The sequence below is a fragment of the Zosterops lateralis genome, assembly GCF_965231275.1.
Source record: "Zosterops lateralis genome assembly, chromosome: Z".
NCBI classification, from domain to species: Eukaryota; Metazoa; Chordata; class Aves; order Passeriformes; family Zosteropidae; genus Zosterops; species Zosterops lateralis.
The window spans coordinates 63,116,283-63,140,583 of NC_139800.1; the positions used below are offsets into that span (position 1 = coordinate 63,116,283).

Consider the following 24,301-nt stretch of genomic DNA (forward strand, 5'->3'; position numbering starts at 1 on the left):
TGTTCTTTGTATAAATTTGTCATATAAAAAGACTTTGAAGCTGCTTATGGCCACTGTGAACATGCATAAGCCATGTTAATTTGATGGAAATGTGTCCATTTCTGTATCTGCACACATTTGAGGTGTGTCAGATCTGTCTGGGAAGCCTTGCAGGCAGAATTGTATCCCCAGACGTGTGTGCATGGTTAAAGAGGCACAGTGAGGTGTTGCTCAGGTTCACTTGTGCAGACCATGTAGCTCTACAAAAGCAAGCCAGAGAACAGCATACAATTTGTAATTTTATTTAAAGCTTAGTAGTGGATGTACACTGTGAGAGTATTGCTTGTGATTGAGTATAATTGCTGTTTACAGAAGCAACCAGAAAACCATTGTAGCATTTTTTGCAATACAGTTTCTTGGTTTACACCATGTAAATACACAACTATGAACAGGGTTTCGAAACAAACAATATTGGCCAAATTTAGCTTTCTATTGAAATAAAAGGCAAATCTGCCACTAAGTATAATGGGAAGAATTAAAAAAAAAATGAACACTATAAAAATCTTAATGAATGCCGACACTGATTTCATCTAACAAATTTGCTTTGCCTAGAGAAAGCATAATCTTATTTTCTGCCTGTTGAAATTAAACACAGAAGGAAAATAAACAGCCTCTCTAAAAGTAATTAAATAAGTAGCTTTGTTCAGAAACTGAAGAATTGATTACTTTAAGAAGGTTTCATCTACTGGATATAGATCTGCAAAGGAATTTTTTTTCTGAGTGCAAGTGAAACACTCTTCACAGCAGTGCATGACATCAATGAAAGAAATTAACTTTGATGAATAAAATGTTCTGGAACATTGGTCCTTGATTTTATTCAGCCATGGTTTAATACTACATATTTTAGTTACTCTGTGACAAAGGAAAGAAATGACTACTGCATATTGCCTTATCATTGCTTATCATTCTCTTAGTGATAAAGTACCAGAGAGAATTTTCAGGAAATATGAAGATAATGATTTGGTTAAAATGGTGTCATTCCAGGCCAAGAAACTCCTGTACTTTTCACTGGGGATTTGAGGATAATAAAAAAAGGCTTTGGTTTTTTGAGCAGTTGAATTTTACCTGAAGATAACCAATGCCATTAGATACATAGAATCTGCATATGTTCTTGAGAAGACCCATTTCTTAGCAGTCTCTAGTACCTGAAAAAGGCAGGATTAAAGAGTACCTGGTGGTTTGTGTGAACCTTATTCTTCTCATGCTTGCACAAGAAATGTAAAATGCAGGATGTCCAGCTGATAGGAAGTATACTTTACTTGCAGCCATAGCCAATGTAACCTGCCATCAATGGTTTTATGGCAATGAATGGGTATTAGCAGGAAAACAATAGTTTTTAAAATAGGTACTCCTTGAGCAAAAAGTCTGTTTCCTTAAGAAACCCACTGGTAGTTTGGCTGGGTTTTGTCAAACACAGATATTAATGGGAATGAAAGTCACCATTAAAAAAAAAAGCCTGTTTGAAACACCAACTTTTTGAAATGTGTTAACGGTTTCTTTCATCATCTCGCAAACAGATGTAAAGATCTATGTTTTGGTTCTTTAGTTATGTTTTCTTTTTCTACCTAGAGTGGAAGAGATGTTTCAACAACTTAAAGAAGTGCATGAGAAGGTATTTTATATCAAGGAGTCTTTACTCTCCCTGGACAGCCAGCTAGGACGTTTGCAAGACCTGTCTGCCCTCACAGTGGATATCCTGAAAGTGCTTTCAGCTGTAGACACCTTGAAGGTGGAAGAAGCCTTACTAGCTGACACAAAGCATCAAACCTGTAGGAAGTTGCCCCACAGCTGGAGCAATGCATTCTATTCCAAGACCTTGAGCAGCCTGGATGGCCTGTATGACAAGAAATACCACTATTACAGCATGCCACCCTCCCTCTTACGGAGCTTAGTAAGGACCCAGGCTCCATCAGAGTGCAAACTCTTGAAGTCTGAGAGCAACAAGGTGGTTACTTGTTACTTAGAAGACAGCTCTCAAAAGGCAGAAATAGAGACAGACACACTCACTTCAGGCGTATCCTCTGAGACTAAGTCAACTCCCAGGTATGGGCAGTTTTTGCTGGTGCCCCCTGACCATCAGGGAGGGTCTTTTTCTGAGGATGTCACCTTAAATTTGTCTTTTTTGAACACTGCTGCCAAGCGCAAGGATGAAGCATTCAGAGACAGCCTGCAAAATAACATTGTGGTTCAGCAAAACGTGCCAGGTATCAGCTTCCTTGGAAAAGAGGCAGAAGATTATAAATGGAGCCAGAGAGACTTTGTTATTCATTTGCCATCGGAAAAGGCTAATGCTGCAGAAGCTGCTCATCCTCTCGATCTGCAGCTACCCCTGGATGTTGAAGGAAGTGCAGCACCCCCCTGCAATGACAGGGAAGAAACTGAAGGTGGTTATGTGAACTGGGGGTTCTCTGAAGGTGATGAAAAAGGAATTTTCATCTCAGATTCAAAGAAGAAAGCCCTCTGTCTACATTCCTCCTATGACAGGGAAAACAATTGCCAGAATAATCCCACCAGGCGTGTCCAGTTAAGTAATTCGAAGTCCTTCTCCTACAACCCTGTCAGGTCATGCGACAGCAGCTACATCTGTCAGAACAGACTGAAACGAAGCATCTCCTTCTGGATCAGCCCTCTCTGGAGAGACTGGAGAAGCAACAGCTTACCATCCCCTAAAAAAGAGACCTCAGGGAAAATCTGCAAAGCTGTAGGCGGTAATTATAAAATATTAAACCTGTACAGTATCTTGTCCTGGAGAGTCCAAGACATTACAAATGTGTTTCATTTGTACCCAGAAGGTATTAGATGCAGTGGAGGATAGTAGCAGAGAGTCCAGAGTTACTCTTTCACTTTGTTTGGGTGGGTCTGGCCCTTGGGAATATCTGAAGCGTGTTTGGTATCCAAGCCACAACACACCTATTTGTCAGCCACCCTGATCTGCCCCATCTCATGGAATCTCCATGTCTGTGGCTACACAGCCAGGTGGAAGAAGGATTATGCTCATTCTGGGGAAGTCTCTTGCCCTGGGGATACAAAGACAGAGTTGCAGGAACCAAAATATATTACAAAATCCATAGAGATACATGGGCAGTATCAGAGGTGGGTGCATGGAGAATGAAAAGGCATACACTTCTGTAGTCAGTTTAAATACTTCCCTGTCTACCATCAAGTTTGCTTACCAAGTGCTAAAATACATCAGATTACAGTTTTAATTCTGAATATTATCATATAATGTATAGTATAATGTATAGTATAATAGTATGATATAAAACAGCATTAGTTGTTTTACATCCTATGATGATGCACATCTTTACATAGAACTGCTTGAGTAGTAAGTTTGGATGTCACAATTCTTTCTCAGATTGCTTTAGACATCTGCCAGTTCTCAGTCCTATCAGATTTTTCCTTAGTAAACAGAAACTCTGTAGCTTAAAGGTGTTTTTTGACTCTTTCCTGCAGAATCTTTAGGATCCTGTGAGCTACACCACAGTGAGACAACAAAAGCAGAAGAGCAAAACAGAGACAAAAAGTCTGGGAAAGAAAAGAGGAATCAAAAACCTCTTCAGGTGCCGGTATGGGCAGATGCAAGAGAATTGTGTATCTCAGAAATGTCTTTTTCATTCCTTAAGAGTAGTTCTGCCATGTGATTGAATCGAAAACGTATATATTTAAAATACTCCACACGAACTGCAGCATCTCTTGTGTGTGTCTAGCTTTGGTTCAATTTTGCTTTTTTTTGGGTGGGTGGGATTTCTGTTTTGAACTTGCTGACATCCACGGAGTTTGGTATACTGTTATGATACTGATTTTGTGGTGGTTCACAAGCGTAAATCAGTCCTTGCATTTCAGCTGTCAGGGAAACTTGTGGAGGCTTCATGTGATCTAGGATAGACTGAAGCAGTGGTCACATCCAGGGAGTATACAACTGTACTTAAGCAAGTTAGAGCTCAAAATGTTGTCTCCTGCCACAAGAGTCCCACAGACTTTTCTCTGAATCCATCAAATGTAGCATGTTGCACAAAATGTATTGATTGTGTAGATGTATGGGGCAACTTTTGCAACTGTGTCTGTGTGTTCATAAATAAAAATCTATTTATAGAGCTATAAAGACATTTCTAGGGTCTTCATTATCTGGAAAAGATTATCACTATTTAATGAGATAAATACTGAAGACTGGTTTGTTTACATAAGATATCCAGGTCAGCAAAGGATCTTGGACTTGAACTTTGAAATCTAGTATCTCTGAAGGTATGAGGTCTCAAAGTTCAAATACCTTCAGATAATGTGAGACCTTTTATCCACCAGGCTTGCTAGACAAAACCAACATGTCTTCTGCAGTAACAAAACTGGGAAAATCTGTTTCTCAGTTGGGAGTGCATTCATTCATTGGCTTTTCAGAGATGCTCTGAAAGGCCACATCATATGCTATCAGAAGAAGTGTGGAGATGCTAATTATCCTGTAAATTCAGTATTGTTTTGTCTGTGTCTTGGCAGGTGATTAGAGTGGATGGTTGCCCCCAGAACACTCAAGTGAACTCAGAGCCTGCAGAGATCAATGTCTGGGATGAGCAAGAGAAACACAGCAAGAACTGGCTCACCGTGTCTAATTTCAGTCAGCTAAGTATGTTACATGTTGCAAACAGTGAATTTCACAACAGCTTATAAAAAGAAGTAAATAGAATTCAGAAAATATAAGTGTTATCCACCATTTTCACCTCATTGGATAATTTTTATAGAATTAGACTTCGTTTGTCTTGGTTATTTGATGCAATATTGAAGAGGCAAAAGAGTGATAGGTTGGATGGAAGATCAGGTAAGTCTTTTTGGGACCATTGCCAGTCTTCCATGGGAGATAGTTGAGTGCTAATCCTCAGGAATAAGTAGGAAGCAAGGAGAATGAAGTCTTTGTCTCCTCTCCTGAAGTGTCTTCTGTAGTAATATCTTCTAAAGTGGTGTCCTGGCTAATTGCAACAAATAAACTCAAGATTTTTCAGAACATTTACCCTCACAGGCAGTGCTCTGATACTGTATTTGTTGGCAGATCCTCTGCCTGCATTATCCATTGCTCATTGCTCAGAAACACATCCCACAAGGGAAGAAACAAGTCCTCTATTTTCTCTTTTGGAGTTAAAAGGAATGACATTCTTACTCTTCTTTTAGTAATTCTCCATCTCTTTTATTCTTAGAAATTCTGTGCATTAATCATCTATTCTTTCAACTTTGCTGTGATGTGGCTCACTGGCTTTGTCCTGTGAGCTGCTGGAAGAAGTACCAGGCAGTGCTGTGACTTAGTGCCACATGGTCTGAGGAGGGCTGTACTCCAAAGTCTGCTGGAAAAAGTGGAAGTAGTCTATTTAACCCTATGAAATTCTGACATTGTTTCTTTAACCCATTACACATTTACTGGGACAATATGGTATATAGATGTTTATTTTATAACACTGCATAGCTACTTAGTTTATAGTGATAGAGCTGTTCATTTACCCTCTAGAAATAGCTGACTACTTCTCTTTTGACTAGGTTTGGAACGTCTCCATTACAAGCACCAGAAAATTAACAATCCAGATGTCAGTAGGCACACCATACCATTCTGTGACTACCTGAGGCATTCTCGAGAGGTAAAACCTAGGATTATGCATCCTAGTCCATAAATTTGGCTGGGACGAGCCCAGAGTATCTCTACAGTCATCCCTGGGTTTGCCAATAGAGTTTCTTTGTCATGACATATCTCTCTGAGAGATGTGAAACTTTGTTGTCTGCTGGTACAGTGTAGGTGTGGAAATAAATGAATAATTTAACAGCTGCTAAGATTAGCTCTATGAAATTTACTGAAATGATATCTTAAATTATTGAATCTTAGAGTGGTTCTGAATATGAACTCTAGTCACAAATAACTTGTATTGATGTTTCATCAGACAGTGAGTGAGCACACAACTTGGTCTTGAGCTTGTGGGCAGAGTGGATTAGAAGAAAATTTTGTGAAGTTAGCTACATAGCACTCACTTCATCACATAGTTATTTCTTGCAAAGGGTAGATAAATATTGATAATAATTGCGAAGCATGGATTTTTAAACCATTGTCTTATAAACATCACATTTTATTATTTACCAGAATTAATCTGCAACTATGTAATCTAAAGGTTCTCTTCCTGTGTGAACTGATATTGGGCTCCTTGAATTTGATGGAGCTAGACCACTTTGTATGTCCTTGAAGTCTTGAGCAGGAATCTGGATTGTGGAAACAGTTATCTGTTTTAAAATTATGTAGCTAATAGAAGAAATGGAATAGCTAATAGAAAAAAATGTAGCATTCATTAAATTTTACAGGGGTATCTCAGAGATAAGAAAGGAAATTAACAAAGAAGGAATTAATAAAAGAAAATGTAAGACAATCCTTTCCTCTTTTTTTTCAATAGCACCAAAGCACCTTTCCCTGTTGATTTTACTTATAGGACTTCCATTTTTTAAAATGGAGATCTTTCAAAGACTAGCTTATTTTTCACTAAAAATGTTATTTTTTTTTTAAGGAATAAAAATGCAGCAAGTAATTTTAGTTATGCTGTTCTGAGTGTTGTAGAACTTGAATTCCAAATACCAGGAACATTAGCTTTAATGTTTTAATTTTAAAAATGGTAGGGTATTGTATTAAAAAGTGATGAGAGAGAGAAATAGAAATAAATTTACTGATTCGTATTCTGTAAAAATCAAGACTTGGACTCTAAATCAATAAATCTGTGAAATGTGAATCACAAGATCAGACAGGCAAAATAAAGGTAAAGTAAGGAAAACTGTGTAAGGTAACCAAGTAATTGAGTGCTTCAAAGCCTTTATTAAGATATATTTGGTTGAAACTCAAGTGTGATATTTTTAAAATTGTGAAAAAAACCCATTCTGCTGATTAATAGCAGTATTGGAGTTATGCTGAAACTAGTAATTTCTGAAACACCATCTTCAAACTATTTATTCTTCCAAGGTACAGTCTCCAGTATCCACTGAGTTGTTGTGCCTCTCTCTGGACTATGAAACCTTATATTCTTATCACTGAGATATGACAAAGTTGCTGCATCCAACTGTTCCACTTGGAGAATGATATATTTTAAAGACATGTATCTTTTTGAAAGTAAAGCTTCTCACTCATGGCATACCAGGGGTTCAGAATTCTCCCTTGCAGGGAGCAAAGCAAGGGTGTGTGTAGGAAGCTTTTATTAAAGACTTTTTCATCTTCAAAGCAAGCTACAAGTTCAAAATATGAGAGAAATTTTAAAAACAATTAAAAGTGATTTAAGTTTCAGGTTAAATTATAAGTTGAATTTTAGTTGATTCATCTTTAAACTTAGTTGTCCTTGATTTTTTTTTTCCTTCTCTGTGGGTGTGGGTGTGTGTGTATGTGTGTTTTGTGTTTTGAGGATTTAAATTGGTCTATCTACTATTCCGAAGAAAAAATCCATTTCTTACTACCACATTAGGAAGACCTGGCTAGACCCTTTTTTTTCCTAAAATGACTTGAAGTTTAAAAGATTATTGGACTTTTTCTTTAAAGATCTGGAAAATATGTGATCTAAATATCCCTGGAAGGCTGCTCTCTGTGTTACATTCTTCTGTTCCAGGGCTTTTGAGTGAATTTATTTTCAGCAATATAAACGTTATACCCATACTGGAATTATCTAACTTAAAGAAAGTTTTCTAATACTGTGCTTATTAGAAGACCTTTAATGAGCTTTGTGAGTACATGGTGAGATATAGGTGGTGACCTGACTATTTAATTCAAATGTTTGGAGACAACATGGAGAACAGCAATGTGAGCACATTAGTTCCATTTCAGTGTAGATATGGCAGTGCTGGGATTCATCTGCCTGTCAGGGTCATTCATTATTCATGTTAACAATAATCATATCAACATTTGTTCACAAGATTGTACCTTCTTGAGCTGTGCAATATATGTGTTTTTGATAAAGATGTGCATATTTTACCAGTGAAAGTATCTCTCTTTTTTAGGATATCAGTAATAACGTATTTGGAAGCATCAAGAAAAGTAATCCGAACAAGAATTCCCTGTATGTATTATTAGTGTGTTAAGATACTCATCAAAGATTTTCGCAAAGAGATGTCTGTAGTGTCTGTAGCCTTCCATTTCAGTTTTGCAATATACTTAGGATGACAAATTCCTGAGAAAGAGAGAGCTAAGCCATTCAATATATTTAAGTTTCTATCAAGGAAATCTTATTAATTGAGATGAAGGAGATCCATTTAAACAAAGTGTATGATTTTAGGTGGAATAGACACCCTTTCTAATTCTAACAGTAACTGAATTTTCTAATTCAGTCACTAAGATAACACTTGGACTTGATGATTTACAATGTCTTTTCCAACCTCTGTGGTGGTTCTGTGGTTCTATGACCATAACATCTTTAAATAGCCATTTTTCCAATCTAGTCAGCATGAAAAGTTATATTTGCTTTTGCTGTTCAATTGCTTGTCTTATTACAATGCAATTACAATTGTCTTATTACAATTAATTACAATTCTAGCACCTTCTGAAAACTTCTCTCATTGACTGATTAATCGCTTTTGTACATTTACTAAATATTTAGCCCCTTTTTCTTCATGCATTTTCAGTCATTATTAAGCTTTGATTACATTTACTTTAAGTATACTGGCTTCACAAGTATACTTACAACCTTTCTTGTAAGGTTTTAAATTTTTTTCCAGATTGGTTAATCATTATCATAACATTAGTAGTATTTTTGCTACATTCAGTGCTGTCTCCATGTTATTTTTCCTTTTATTTCCTATTTTCATCAATTTCTTCTAGATTTTTTTTGTTCGCAGCATTGACTAAAAAATGAACAGTTGTGTCCATGATTGAAAATTCTGTAACTGATACTGTTATTGCAGTGTAAAAGATGTGAACATCAGTGCAGACTCAAGAGCAGCTCAATATAAAGCAGAAGAAGAAACGTAGTAAAATGTGCCAGTTCTTCAGTATCTGAAGATTGTTTGCTGATGGCTGTGTTGAACAAAATTGCACTGAGGGTTATTTTGCTTTATGATTGCTTAGTCACATCTCTTTACATGTGATCCAGTGTTAGCTTCATGGCAGAAATGTTGGATTAAAATATCAAATATTTGCTTTTAAACAGATCGAGAACCCCAGAGGAGACTGACCGTAAGTTTTTAATTTCTTATTTTTAATTTTCTTATTTTAATTCCCATCTGCAATTCTCATGCTGGCAAATCTGAAGTACAAAATCCAAAAAGAAGTTAATTTACTATAGTTGATGATCATAGCATAGATATTGTTTCATCTGTTAGTAACTAATTTGTACTTTAAAGTGTAAGATTTTTAAATGAGAAACATGTTTTTCTCGTAACAGCTGCATAATATTAAGTGAAAAGAAATTATTTTTACTCTAGTCTGCTCAGTAATGTTGTCCTTTCAGCAGGAAGAAACTCTTTAGGATGCTGCTGCTTTGATCCCTGACAGCCCAAGTGATCTCCTGGGCTAAACCAGGATGTATGTCTGAAGATAGATTATGATATCAGATTTTTAATGTGTGCTTGATTTTAAAAATTGCAATTATGTGTAATATCTCTGTGCTGTTTACACGGAATTTTTGAAATCTGCGAAGGACTGAATTTATTATGAAATGTCTAATGAAGAAATTCAAGGTTTTGGTGAGGAATCACTTAGTTCCTCAAGAGCAGAGTGTTGATAAACTTCGCTGGTGTTTGTTGTGTTTTAGTCCATCTCCCGGTTTTCCTGGAATGACTCTAAGCTGTGCAGCTGAAGAGCTGGGCCCCTCTCTTTTTGAGATTAGCTGTGGTGCAGAAATGGGTTGCTCCTAGTCTTATCTCTACTTCAAGGGCTGCTCTTTGCAGGTCCATCTGTGCACAAAACTCTCCATTTCTGAACCATTCTGCTGCAAGCAGAGCGAGTTACAAGGCTGCTCTCTAGAGCACACCATTATTTTGATTAAAATCCAGTTTTTCCATTCTCAAAAGGCCTCTTTTCATGTTTTGGTTTTTTGTAATATGTAAAATGCTGCAAAAGTAGATGAGTCCAGCAAGGAAAAATCACAAGGGATTATGAATCATTAAAGGGAGTGAAAAATACTGACTTTTCCCCCAATATCCATAGATGTTTTCATGTAAGATCTCTTTTACTAGGTAAGAGAGTTAAAGCAAATAGAATACATCAAGAAGAAAAGTGGAAAGTTCAAAAAATTTGGTGAACATTGTTTTGATTATCTAATTTTTTGAAAATTAATAGTATTACAGTATATATATATATATATATATATATATATATACACACACTGAAATCTGGCACTTTTAAGGACGGTTTTCCAGGATAACAAAATTATTTCATCTAGTTAATGAAAATGTGTTCATTATTCTTAGTTGTATTAAAAAGGCTTTTTTATTAATCAAAAATTTTTGCACCAAATTTGATCTCTCTGAGCCTGTTAAATATGTAACTACCAAAAATGTTTGTCTACTTATATTTTAACAGCACTTTGGATGCTGTGGGTTAATAGGACAGTATTATTATAACTTTGGTGCAATAGTACAGTTAATGGAATGCTTAATGGCTGAGGATGGAGTTGGAAAACTTATGTCTTTGGGAGGTCATGAAGCATGGTGGATAGCAAAGTACTTCTCATATCCCAGGGTTCTAGCTGGCTTAACATGTCCTTGAGGTTAATATCTAATTTCCTCCACCATTTTCTTGGATAAATAAGTCATATTACACTGATAACTGAAATTTGCAATATACAGTACATGATAATGTAGTTAAAGCCCACAAGTAATTTTAGAATGCTGAGCCAGAAATTCTGGTTAATCTGTTTTGTAACAAACTCAGGGATGGAAAGTATTTAAAAAATCATTCATTTTTTTCTGCTATAATAATTAATACAGCAATCCTTTAAACATTATTTCAGATATCTTCTCCTGCTTGAAAACATCTCAGGATTTGCATCTTCACTACTCAGGTAAGCAGGAGGCAAAAGAATGACAGCTGAGGAATTTAAGAAATGCCTCAAAAAAAAAAAAAAAAAAAAAAAAGAACATTAGTTCTCCCTTTGTCATCCACTGTGATTTTCATTTTGAGGACTTGCACAATTGCCCAGTGCTAAGAAGATTCTGTGTTAATTCATTTCTAACACTTCAATGAAAGAATTATTGATTTTTTTTTTCTGTTGATAATGGCTTGATTCTGGGTACTTATGGCAAAACCAAAGCAGAATGTAGATAACCACTTTCAAAATATCAGCAGAAGTTATGAATACAGGTCAGATTCCTGAGGGGGCAGAGGAGGCACTTGTTTGTTTTTAGCTGTCACACCTCCCAAACCGTCGTTTGTACTTTCTGGAATTCTATTCTTCGGTTAATTGGTCTTATACTACTTAACCTGTGTCTGTGTATTTATGAACTTCTGAAAATCTGGCAGTGAATAAATCCTTGAATGCTAATTGCCTGAAGTCTTTCCCTGAGCTGAGTGTGCAAGGCCTGGATGTCAGTTTCTCCAGGAGAACAGAGCAGGAATTGCCAGTAGATGTCACCATTGCCCACAGGACTTGGCCTCCGTTACAGGCAGGGCTGGAATAAACCAGAATTATTGACAGCCTTCTTAAATTCAAAATCTACACAGCTTTCTCACAGACGTAATTTCTCTGGCATGGTGGCCTTGTTGCAGTTATTGATGTGTTGCTTGTCAGGCATGCTATTTGAGATGATGTGGGACTTTTTAGCACAGATAGAAGTGATTAACCTTATGAGTTGATAAATACCTTCCGAGGTTTTCAATATAGGTTTTCTTTCCTCAAGAAGATTAGGACAGAATTTAGCCAACTAGGCCGAAAAATTCTGCATTATAATTCTTTACCGTATACTGCTTTTGTGTTATTCTTGCTATCAATTTGAGCAAGAAAATATAATCCCACTTCTCTGCATACACAAATGAATGAGATCTTTGTCCCAAGTTTGGCAGCTGCTGCAAGTCAATGGTTTCTCAAAGTCTTAGAGTGACTACTGGAAAGGTCTGACAGATGGCAGAGGTTTTAGCAGCTCCTTCGTTCATGTCTTTCTTCCTGCTATGCACTGATTTCATGATTAGTGTGCTCTTAATGCAGCACCAAAAGAAGATCTTCTTTTTCAGTCCATGCTCCAACAGTGTTCAGACACAGTAACCAACTCCTGTTGAATCTGCTATATGTAAACAACCTTGAACTGGAGTATGAAGTGCAGATCTTCTCAAATGGGAACCCAGTTCATGGGGTGAATGTGTCATGGGTGCCCTTTGCTCTGCCTTCTGGACTCAATAACCTCCAGTTAAATTTTGCTCAAGGAAGTCATCTTAAAAAAAGCATAGATGTTGTCCAAACTCCATAAGTTCCGTAAGATCCAGAGTCTGTTGCTGTGGCTTTTTTGTTACTCTACAGAGAAACACAGCTCTGCTGTGGTTGAATGTCCTGGGGTGACTTTATGATGCTTGTATCCCCAGTTGCCCTAAACCATGATATACTCTTTGCTTTGGTTCACTCTCTGCTTTGGATGATGGTTTTGCCTTCATGCACTGAATAGGGAAATTAGACAGAACTGTAGCATCCAAATTGCCTCCTAGTTCTAGAAGTGCCTTACTTTACAATTCTCTCCTTCTTCATGATAAATTGCTGTGAAGACAAATCCATAAATATTTGGTTGACTCGCTGAAGTTTTGAAGTTGTTTGCCTGAGAAATAAGCTGCAAGTTAGGGAGATATAAAAATGTTACTGATGCTTTTTGGCAAGAAGCTTGAATGAAGAAACTGCACTCTGTGAAGGGTAAGTTTGGATTTTCCTGTCATACCTTGCTAAATCTCCAGGTGTTTCTAACCTTGACAAGACAGACAAAGAAGGCAGTTGGGGTCAAGGCATCTCATCAAGACAGTGTAAGTGTAAGGAGTGTTGCTGCACTGGAGTTGTCAGGAGCAGGATGCAGAAGCAGCCCTTTGTGAAAGGAGGAGGATGGGAGATGGCAGAAGTCCTAGGTGGGGTGCAAGGGGCTTTCCCAGAGAGCATGTTTTTTGGAAGCAGGGAATCCATGAACAGGGTGAGATATAATGGATCAGTATCATATTCTGGCCAGGAGGGGACATGGCTAGCACCTGGAGGTTATTCTTTACCAATTCACATAATTTTCCAGTGATGGAGAAGGGGTCCCATCTGTGTTGGGGTAGTGGAGGTTCGCTTGTTGCCGGTTTCCGTGTCTTGAATATTCGTGTGTGAATTGTTTGCCTCTCTGGTACCCGCTGTTATTAAGGCTGCTGCTGTTACTTTCATTTTCCTATTTCATTGCTGTTTCCAGTAAATTGATCTTATCTAAACTTATGATCTTTAACTCTTGTGTCTCCAATCCTCTCCATTGTGCAACTGGGAGGAGAGGGAGGATGATGGGGGAAGTGAATGAGCAGTGCATGATCTGGAATGTTTCAGTGGGAACACTGAACTGGGGAATATAGTTCCTAAAGTGCAGCAATATTATTTGGTGTTCTATATGAAACATGAAGAGCTGAGATAACAACAGCTCTAGTTAGAGTGGGTGGGAAGCAAGGATTTGTTGTATTAGGTGTGTTACGATGTTGTAACCAACCCCTGTGTGCTTCAGTATAGGCACTATGTGCCCATTGAGGTGCTCCTTTTCAGAGCAGGGAGAGGGATCAGGATTGCTGTTGCTGAACTGTGTGATATCAGCTTATGAAATTATAACCTCAAGGGCAGTGTGGGTAATTTGTGATGTGTATTCAGTGTTGGTCTTCTACCCTTACCTCAGGCACTGCCTTTGGGAAACCATTAACCATGTTCTGGGCTGTATCAGGCACAGCATTTCCAGCTGGTCAAGGGACATGATTGTCCTGCTGTGCTCTGCACTGGTGTGATCTTACCTTGAGTACTGTGTGCAGTTTGGACACCACAACATAAAATAGATATTAAGCTATTATAGAGTATCCAAAACAAGGCCATAAAGTCTGGAATAGAAGGGGAACTGCTGTCAGGAGCAGCTGAGGTCACTTGGTCTCTTCAGCCTGGAGAAGAGGAGACTGAGGGAAACTTCACTGCAGTCTTTCACATCCTTCCAAGGTGAAGCAGAAGGGCAGACAGTGATCTCTTCACTCTTGTGACCAGTGACAGGATTTGAGGAAATGGCACAAAGCTGAGTCAGAGGTTAGTCAGGTTTGGGCTGGATCTCAGGAGCAGGTTTTTCACCTGGGGAGTATTTGGACATGGAACAGGCTCCTCAGGGAAGTGGTCATAGCACCAAGTCTGGCAGAGTTCACAAAGCATTTGGGCACCGCTCTTGGGCACACAATGCAACTCTCAGGCACAGGGCCGGGAGTTGGACTTGATGATCCTTATGGGTCTGCTTCCTGATGGATCCCTCAGCATATTCTGTGATTTTGTGTTTCTGTAATAATTGTATCTAGCCTGTGAGAAGAACAGGGAAGGATTATTTTCCTCAGCTTTTCAATCCTTTTTCCTCCTTGAGGCCTGTTACAACAGCTTTGGAGGGTTTCGAATTCCCTTTGGATATTAAGGAAAGCATGCTTTTGTTGCTAAATCTGCCAGGTCTCTTCAGTGCAGTCTTACACCCTGATTAGAAAAAGGGATTCTTAGGAGGGTCTTTCAGAGATCCACCCTGAGGGTGGATAGTCATGATTGGCCTGTAATGTGGGAGAAAATGGGCCAGCTTTTGAAGGATTATTCTGCTCCAGTGGCTTGGAAGCTCACCCCTAACAACTACAGGACCCTGTTAAAGTGTCAGAATATTTGAAAGAAAAATGCTGTGGCAGCTCCAGAGAAATGCAAAGTTCTGCAATGTGCAGGGCCCTGGTTACTATTTATCAGACACTGCTCACAATACTGGACAGCACTCTCAAGGAGAAGAGGAGCAAAGCAGAATGACAGGCACTGGGGTCACTCAAACTGCAGCTGGAACCACAGGAACAACCCATGCTGGTACCAGTTATTCCTGGAGAAGAAATTCAAGCCCAAACCAGTTTGCATACTAAAGAGGAAGCAGGGCCCTCAGAATAGGATGACCAGAGAAAATCACCCCCTAGGTGAGCTGCAAGGTATGTGAAAAATTTTCAGCCACCAGTCTGGAGAGTCTTTGCTGACCTGAGAGTTCTGATGTTGGGATATCACAGCCCATGATATGGAACTATGTGGTAGTGCAACCAAGCAACTGGGATCCTTGTCCTAGGATGGGGATATTGACAAAGGGATTGAGAATAGAAGAGAAACTTTCAGAGGTGACTCCTGTCAAGTGAGAGGGAATGATGACTGCCCAATGCCAGCACTATGAAGACCATATTTTTTTCCTCCCTGCTGGCCTGCACCTTGGCTGTGAAGAGGTCTCTCTGCAGGGCCTCCCTGCCTGTGAGGGAGTCATCAGCTCCTTCCAGATTTGTATCATCTGTGAACTTGCTTAGTATCCCATCTAGGAAGCTAAAGAGGAAATTTTCCCTGCCTCACCAGTATGGACCAGTCTCTGCTCAAGAGGGTACATGCCATGAGGTAATGTGATATTTTTTTTCTGTGTTTGACTGTGTAGAGGACATGAGGAAGTAGGGTGGAAACCCCATCTTTGCCCTGGCAGCAGAGGTACACAAGTTGAGAGGAAGAACAGCCACCAAATGTCACTCCAATTTCCAATGAGCAAGTCCTCGGACAGAATCAAAGGGCTGATGATATTTCCAATCCTCTTGAAAGGATCTCCAGTTTATGTTTACAAGAAATAGCAATGATTACCATGACCAGAACTAGAGAGGCCCTGCCTCCAGCCGTATGGACAATCAGATCTATTGGACTGTGTGGATCCAATGGCTTGGTACATCAAACCCACAAGAACCTAATTAGTTGACACAGGTGCACAGTGTACCCTGATGCCATCAAGATATGTAGGGGCAGAGTCCCTCTCTATTTCTGAGGTGACAGGGAGCTGGGCAGCTGACTGTACTGGAAGCTGAGGTGACTCTGTCTGTGAATGAACGGCAAACACACCTCATTGTGACTGGCCCGGAGGCCCCATGAATCCTTGACATAGATTACCTCAGGAGAGGGTATTTCAAGGTCCCAAAAGAGCATCACTGGGCTTTTGGGAAACCTGTAGAGACAGAAGAAATTAGGCAGCTGAATATCCTGCCTGGTCTCTCAGAGGACCCCTCTGCTGTGGGCTGAGAGTTGAAGAGTAACAGGTACTGATGGCTACCACAGCAGTGCAGTGTTGGCAATATCACATCAACCAGAACTCTGTGACAGTCAGCAGGTGAATAAGACTTGCTCACTCCTTATTGGCCCTATGTAGCCAATGTGTAAGTCCAGTGGAGACTGACAGTGGATGATCATGGCCTGAAGGAAGTCACACCACTGAGCGCTGCTGTGCCAGACATGCTGGAACTTCAGTTTGAACTGGAGTCCAGGGCAGAAAAATGGTGCCACCACTGACATAGCAAATGTACTTTTCTCTATTCCTTTAGCAGCAGAGTGCAGGCCACAGCTTGCTTTCACTTGGGGGATGTCTAGTGCACCTGAAACTGGCTGCCCCAGGGGTGGAAATACAGCCATAGTATTTGTGTTGGACTGATCCAGTCTGCTCTGGAAAAGGGAGAAGCTCCAGAACTTTTGCAATACATTAATGACCTTTGAGACAACACAGCAGAGGAAGCTTTTGCTTTTTAGTAATGGGAGAAGATAATGCAAATTGTCCTAAAGGCCAGTCCTGCCATAAAGCAACGTAAAGTTTAGAAACCTGCCCAGGAAATTCAGTTTTCAGAAGTAAAATGTCAGGATGGACATTATCAGATTCCACTGGACATGATCATCAAAATAGCAGCTATGTCTCCACCAACCAGCAACAAAGACACACAGGCTGTCCTACACACTCTGGGTTTTTGGAAAATGCGTAGTCCAGATTACAGTTAGAGTGTGAGTTCTCTCTATCTTGTGACTCAGAAGAAGAATGATTTTAAGTGGGATCCTGAACAACAACAAGCTTTTAAACAAATTAAACAGGAGATTAATTTGAGACAGTTAGGGACTGGACAAGATGTGAAAACTGTGCTCTACATTGCAGACGGGAAGATGGTCCTCCCTGGAGTCTCTGATAAAATGTAACCATGGAGACTTGAGGATCATCCCTGGGTTCTGGAGGCAGGAATACAAAGGACCCAGGGCCTGCTACAGCCCAGCCAAAAAAGATCCTGGCAGCTTATGAAGAGGTTTGTGCTGCTTCCAAAGCGATGGGCCCCAAAGCACAGCTCCTCCTGGCACCCTGACTGCTAGTTCTGGGTTGGGTGTTCATCCCTTCCACACATCATGCCACTGATGACACACGGAGTAAGTGGATCACTCAGATCACACAACAAGCTTCAATAGGAAATCCCAATCACCCAGGGGTCTTGGAAGTCATCACAAACTGACTCAAAGGTGAAAGTTTTCAAATATCATTGGAAGAAGGGGAGGGAAAGGTGGCTTGTGCTGAGGAGGTCCCACCATACAATCAGCTACCAGAAAATGAAAAGTGGTACACTCTTGTCACTGACGCTTCCTGCTGTATTGGAGGGACACATCAAAAATGGGAAGCTGCTGCTTGGAGTCCTACATGGCAAATCACAGAAGCTGTGGAGGGACAAGGTGCATCAAGTCAGGTTGCAGAGCTGAAAGGCATCTAGCTGGCTTTAGATATCACTGTATGAGAGAAATGGCCAGTGCTCTACCTCTACACTGACTTGTGGATGGTAGCAAATATTCTGTAGGGGTGGCTTGAGTGGTGGAAAAAGACAAATAGACAGTGCAGAGGTAAACCCATCCAGGCTGCTGAACTGTGGAAAGACATCACTGCCTATGCAGAGAAGCTGGCTGTAAAAGCACATCATGTAGATCCACACACACCCAAGAGATGGGCTGTTGGGGAAGATCACAGCAATGAACAGACAGGTTGGGCTGCCAGGATTAAAGTGTCTCCTGATTAAAGTGTGACCTGGACTGGCAGCATAAAGGTGAATTATTCCTGGCTCATTGGGCCCATGATACCTCAGGTCATCAGAGATATAACAATACAGATGGGCTTGTGTTAGAGGGGTAGGCTTAACCATGGACACTATTGACCATAAACACTATTTATAACTGTGAAATGTGCAGAAATGAAAAGAGTGTGCCTCTGTGGTATGGGGAACGATGATTAAAATATAAATACGGGGAGACCTGGCAGATATTGCAAATGTGCCAAAGCAAGCTCTAGGTTTGTACAAGGGAAAAAACACTGGATGCTGGAGATGTACCCTGTTCCTCACCTCACTGACCCAGAATATCATCTTGGGCCTCAGAAAGCAAGGGCTGTGGCAACATAGTGCCCCAGAAAGAGCTCAGTCAGACAACAAAAATAGTTTCATAGAACCCTGGGACAGAGAGCACTGTTTTGAAGTGGGTATCATGTTCCCTGTTGTGCACCAGCCTCTAGGAATGTTGAACAATAAAATGGATTGCTAAAAACCACATTGGTGGCACCTTTGAATATTGAGATCTACATTTAGCAAAAACCACCTGGTTAGTTAACACTAGAGGCTCCACCAGTCAAGCTCAGTCAAAACTCCCACATACTGTAGAAGGGGAGAAAGCCTCTGTAGAACATATGAAGAATATGCTCAGGAAATCAGTTCGGATTACTCCCGTCTCAAGCAAAGGCAAACCCACCCATGGGAATATTTCTGTTCAATGACCTAATTGCTCTTGTAGAGTAATGCAGATGGATGGGGAAACATGATGTGTACCTGAAGAAGATTTGATTTTTGAGTGAGAACAGTCTGCAATGTTGAAGTGTGTATGTGTATTGCTGGTTGCTGAATGACACTGGCTCTGTGTGCCATAACTACCATGGACAGTGAGTCTGGACTGCTCCAGGTACACTGGTCATGAGTCAGGATGCAGCTTGCAACCACCTGACAGCACACCAGCCCTCCTGCCCTGGAAGACATCTAGGGCAAACAGAACCCACAGCCATGGACTCAGTGAGCTTGATATCTTGGAGATATGGCCATTGCTTATGGATATGATACCAGTGCTTATGTACATATATATCTTTATCTGTATCTTCATATGTAGTTAGAAGTGCATGACTTGGGCATGAAGGTAGAGAAGAAGGATGCATCTGACTTCTTTTTGGCAAGTGCCTGGAGTTCTATGAAATCCTATATTTGTCTCAGCTAGGGAAAAGGTGTAGGTGATATACATTAGCTAATCTGTTTTGAATTATCTTGACAAAATTTTGAGCACTTTTGGTTATCCCTAGTGCTTTCTGACTTTTAGCTAACCATAATCATGCATGTGACAATAGAACTGCAGTCTTTTCTACAGTTCCAGTCTACCACAGCTCTTTAATTCTGACTAAAATGGTTTCATTATCTGTTCCTATAGGAGGCTTCCTTCTCCAGTTTGCAGAGCATTGAATCAACCAAATTTAATTTGCTTGGGTTGAAAAAATGGAGTTCAGACCTAATTTTATGGTTTCTGGATATCAAGAAGTACCTTACTAAAGCAGCTCACTTCCTGCATTTCCTTCGGGTAGCTTTGGGGTTTGGTTTTGGTTGGATGGTTAATTGGTTGGTTTTAAAAAATCTGCTTCTCTGTCACCAGTTAGTTTTCTCTCATCTCCACTGAAAACTCTCTGTTTTAGAATGCACATCTCCAGAGTCTTGCAGATGTTTACATCTAACCTGCCCCTAAATGGACAAATAGTACAGCTGAGGTGTGAGGCAGTCATTGTGTTCGAGTTGTTGAAGGATGTTTGGTTTCTTAAAAGAGGAAAAGTGAGGGATTTATCTCCATTTCCTAGGGTATATTAACTTCTGAAAAGTCTAAAGGAGAACTGGGCTGTCAGCTGTCACTATAAATTACACTGAAGTTAATCCTGTAGAGGACACTGAAGCCTGTTGAAGCCTGTGTGAGAGCAATGATTGAATTTGGAATCTGGGTTATTATTCCAGATGCAAACCTGTAATGCTAACTGAGTTTCTGGTAACTTTCTGTCCTGTTTCTGGCTAGGACAGGGTTAACTATTTGCAGAAGCCAACCAGGGGCCTGGCTAGGACCCAGAGGTTTTTTCCTGGTGATTGCCAAGGCTTGAAGGGAAGGAAATCTCTTCTGGGGAGGAGGGGTGTCTCTTCTGGGTCCAGGTAGTGTGGTCTTGTCTATTGTCAGGGGCTTTCCCTGTGAATCATTCATTTCTTGTGCCCCTTGTTGTCAGCTTGTTGCTACTGTTAATTTCCTTCTCTCGTTGCTGCTTCCAACTGTTCCTATCTTAACCCAAGATCTTCAACTTTTGTGCCTCCAGTTCTCCTCTCCAGCCCCAGCAGGGGGAAGGACAGGGGGAGGAGGAGGAGGGAGCGAATGGTGCATGGTTTGACATGTTTCAGTGGGAACACCAAATTGGGGAATATAATTCCTGAAACACAACAGTGTGCAAAGGGGAGTTGCTGTCTGGGTAAAACAAATGGTGATCAGATGTGACACAGTATCACACTGCTGCCTCCTCCTTGGCTTTGTACACTACAGTAAAATGCAGCCAAGTATTTTTGAAACTAAGCCAGCTTGTTTATTCAATCTACCAGTGAAATATATGTTCTTTGCAGCTGTTGAAAGAAACAACTTAATGAGACTTGCTCAGACCATACCATTTACACCAGTCCAGCTCTTTGGTGAGTACCAGCTTCTTGCTTTTATGTTTTGCTTTATAAATAGTTGGTGCACTATCTTTTAAAAACTGTGTTTGAGAAATTTTCACAGATTTATTTCAAATATTTCTTATTTTCTGAAAGAGAGAAATGAAGATAGAATTGTAGTCGTTCAGTACTCTAGGGACTTTTGGAGGTCCCTTTTCCAACTCCTTCCATGGTCAATTCAGATCAGATTGCTAAGGCACTGTTGAATTGCATTTTGATTATGTCTATAAATGGAGAATCCTCATTTTCATTGGGAAACCTCTTACAGTGTTTGATTGACCTAACCATGAATCTAGTCTTCTTCCCTATATTTGTTGGGGTTTTCCTTGCTGTAGTTTGTATCTGTTAGTATTCATGTGATTGCTCTCAACTTCAGAGATGAGTCTAGCTCCATCTTTTATGTATCCATTCTTAGGATAGCTAAAGACAGCCAGAAATTTCCCCTTAACCTTGATAACTTCATTATTTCTGTTTCTCTTTTGCATACACAGACACACACACACAGACACACATGTAAATCTATGTATAGGATATGCCATCAAGAAAAAACCAGGTAGTGATTTAAAGAGCACTATTCCTTTATCTGGCACAGAAAACTCGTGTCTTTAGTGTCAAGGAAAAAAATCTTTGCTATAACTAAAGAATGGTAGAGCATAATCTATAAATGTTTGGGAAGAGTTCTGAAAATAGTGTGAAGTATTAGCTTATAGCAGCAGAAGCTCTGCTTCTAGACTTGTAATATCTAGGTGCTGACTTCTCAACGGGTAGAATATTTTGTCTCACAGTAACTAATTGCTGATACTTGCAACATCATAGGGTTTCTTGTGACCTGATTGCTGTTGATAATTAATATAGTTATGGCCATATGGAACATTCTAATCTTTGAAGCTCCTAGGAGATAGTTTTCTAGGTATTAAACTGTCAGAAGATAATAAAATGAAGATTTAATGTGAGATTTTAAAATGTGTCTAGTTATGTTATCTTTACTCAAGTGTCTGTCTTTTATGTACTGACTTTTCCAGTTGCTTTATTTTAAGTTAAAATGTGCTTAAATTGCTGGATTCAACAGCATCTGTGCTTGTGCTAAATGATGAAATGCAAACTCAAGAGTGGGGAAGAGATCTATTACTATGAATCCAGTTTGTGATTGCTTATGATGGTCTTTGCCTTTTTGGCAATTTAGTTACCTTAGTAATCACACTTGCCAGTGACAGCCTGTTTCTTACTAATTATTGTTACAAATAATGTGAGTTGTAGGAAGGAAAGCCAGATTTAAAAAAATCACTGCACTTTGCTGTTAGTTTACAAATGTTGGCAACTAGAGAGTGTTGTTGATTCTGCTGCAAGAGAGAAATGCCACTACAACTCTCCAGGTGGAAACAGAGTGCAACTGAGTTAAAGCTCACTGGGTTCTGCTTGCAGAAAAAATGTTACTAGCAGGAGAAGAACACATTAAACATTTCATCATTGCAAATAACATTGGAATTTCTAGAAAAAATTCAAAACATTAGTTTAAAATACCAAAATTCTAAGCTTCCTGATAATTTGCTTCAGCTTGTTCTCCTGGAAATTTCCTTTTCAAACTAATTTCCCTGGCTCATCAAATCATGGCTGAGTGACCACTTTTGAAACAACTCAGCTCTCTCTCTGCAACAAAATGTGGCACTCTTGACTACAGCCAATATTGTATCAACTACAAAATTAAATCCCTTTAATCTTTAGTACTCAATATAGCTATCACAAACTGCCTTATTGTCATGATTTTCCCCCTAGATTTATTTTTCTCTATTATTTTAAACTATTATTTTAACTGTTTTTAGACTAAGATGTGAATTCAGATACTCTACTCCTGCAGGTTTGTTTGGGTGTTTGTTGTTTTTTGGGGTTTCCTTTGTGAAACACAAAGTTAAAATAAAAATACAGGGAGCATTCCACAGGTTATGATTAACTTAACTCTTACTAAAAATTCCCCTTCCCTTAAGTGCATAAAGAGAGGTAATTTCGCACAGGGTATTTTGAGTTTCATACCCTAGAGATTAAAATGGTGATCCTTTAAAAATGCATCACTTTAAGTGACCTTTATATAAAGTTATAGCTTTATAGATAGTGTTCTATAGACTAGAGCATCAGTGAGCTTTGCTTGTGTGGAAGAATCCAGAAGGTCTTGAATTTATCTTTGTTTAGAGGCTTAATAGAAGCTCTTTGGACCACCTATTATCATAGCCAAAGAATGAATGTACTAAATAGTGTAAGTAGGCTGGGGAAGTTTTCAGACAGATGAACAGTTATGATAAAAAGTTAAGATTTTTAAAACAGTTATAATTTTTTTTTAAATGGCGTAGAAGGGTGTGTAAAGAGGTATGTTATTTAAAGACAACACATGAAAATGCTTCTGTTTCTGCAAATGACTTTTGCTAACAAAACTCCTTTTTGTTTAAGCTGGAGAGGAAGTGACAGTCTATCAGCTAGAGGAAAGTTCACCTATGAATCTTGATAAAAGCATGTCCTCCTGGTCCCAGTGTGGAACAACTGCCATGATCCAAGTCCTGTCACGAGAGGAGATGGATGGGGGTCTGCGGAGGGCCATGAAGGTCATTTGTACTTGGTCTGAGAGTGATGCATTAAAGTTGGGACAAGTGTTTATTGTGAAGTCTTTCCTGCCAGAGGTGGTTCAAACTTGGCAAAAGATCTTTCACCATGGCACAGTATTACATCTCTGCCTGAGGGTGAGTTCAGACCTGAAGGAACACTGACTGGACTAGTCTGATGTTAGACTGCTTATTTTTTAATGTCTTTAACAAGGTTGATATGCGTTTTGATGTTATCTTTTGGAAAGAAAAAAGCTTTTGAGGAAGATGTATCTCCCATTTCTAAAAAAAAAAAGAAAATCAGGGTATGTGTGTGTGTGTGTGTTTGTTTAGTTTTTTGACGAGTTCATGACACCTTTCTTTGTGAAAATGAAGAGGTGTTTATAATATTATCTTTTTTTCAGGAGATTCAACAGCAAAGGGTTGCCCAGAAGTTAATCTATACCTTCAACCAAGTGAAGCCTTATACTATTCCCTATACTCCAAGGTAAATTCAATGTCTTTAAGTACTAAGTGAAAGAGGTTTCTTCTCTTTCCAGCCTCCTTTTCCATTGTGGGTTGCAATGATAGTGCAGTGGTAATGATAATGTCTAAGGATAGCTAATGATCTTTTAAGAGGAAAGGTAGGCAGCTTTGTAGTTTGTCTTTACAGCTACATGTAGTAGCAAGAACATTCTGTTCCCTAGACTTAAGCAAGAATTGCTTTTTATGTAATTAATTTAATATTAATTATAATTATTATAATTATCAATATAATAAACCAATTTGATGTTGCTCATTTACAGTGGACTAGGGTAAATCAGATTATGTTTTTTGTCCATAAACTACACTTTCTGATCAGGTGCTTTTTTTTGAGAGTGGTCAGACCAAGAAAGTCTTTGTTCTCTCTACTGTTTGGGGCCAACTGTTGTTGAAAATGCTC

At 39.3% G+C, this 24,301-nt stretch overlaps 1 protein-coding gene across 5 annotated transcripts in view; it reads left to right on the forward strand.

Annotated features, from left to right (window-relative positions):
* TRPM6 (transient receptor potential cation channel subfamily M member 6) overlaps positions 1 to 24,301 on the forward strand; it is a 92,471-nt gene that overhangs the window by 57,498 nt on the left and 10,672 nt on the right. For all 5 annotated transcript variants that reach the window (XM_083884227.1, XM_083884228.1, XM_083884230.1 and 2 more), the window contains 10 exons: positions 1,609 to 2,747; positions 3,493 to 3,605; positions 4,528 to 4,654; positions 5,554 to 5,651; positions 8,029 to 8,087; positions 9,174 to 9,199; positions 10,977 to 11,027; positions 20,702 to 20,767; positions 23,231 to 23,517; positions 23,784 to 23,866. In XM_083884227.1, the coding sequence (XP_083740353.1) occupies positions 1,609 to 2,747; positions 3,493 to 3,605; positions 4,528 to 4,654; positions 5,554 to 5,651; positions 8,029 to 8,087; positions 9,174 to 9,199; positions 10,977 to 11,027; positions 20,702 to 20,767; positions 23,231 to 23,517; positions 23,784 to 23,866 (2,049 nt within the window). The remainder of the gene's footprint in view (positions 1 to 1,608; positions 2,748 to 3,492; positions 3,606 to 4,527; positions 4,655 to 5,553; positions 5,652 to 8,028; positions 8,088 to 9,173; positions 9,200 to 10,976; positions 11,028 to 20,701; positions 20,768 to 23,230; positions 23,518 to 23,783; positions 23,867 to 24,301) is intronic.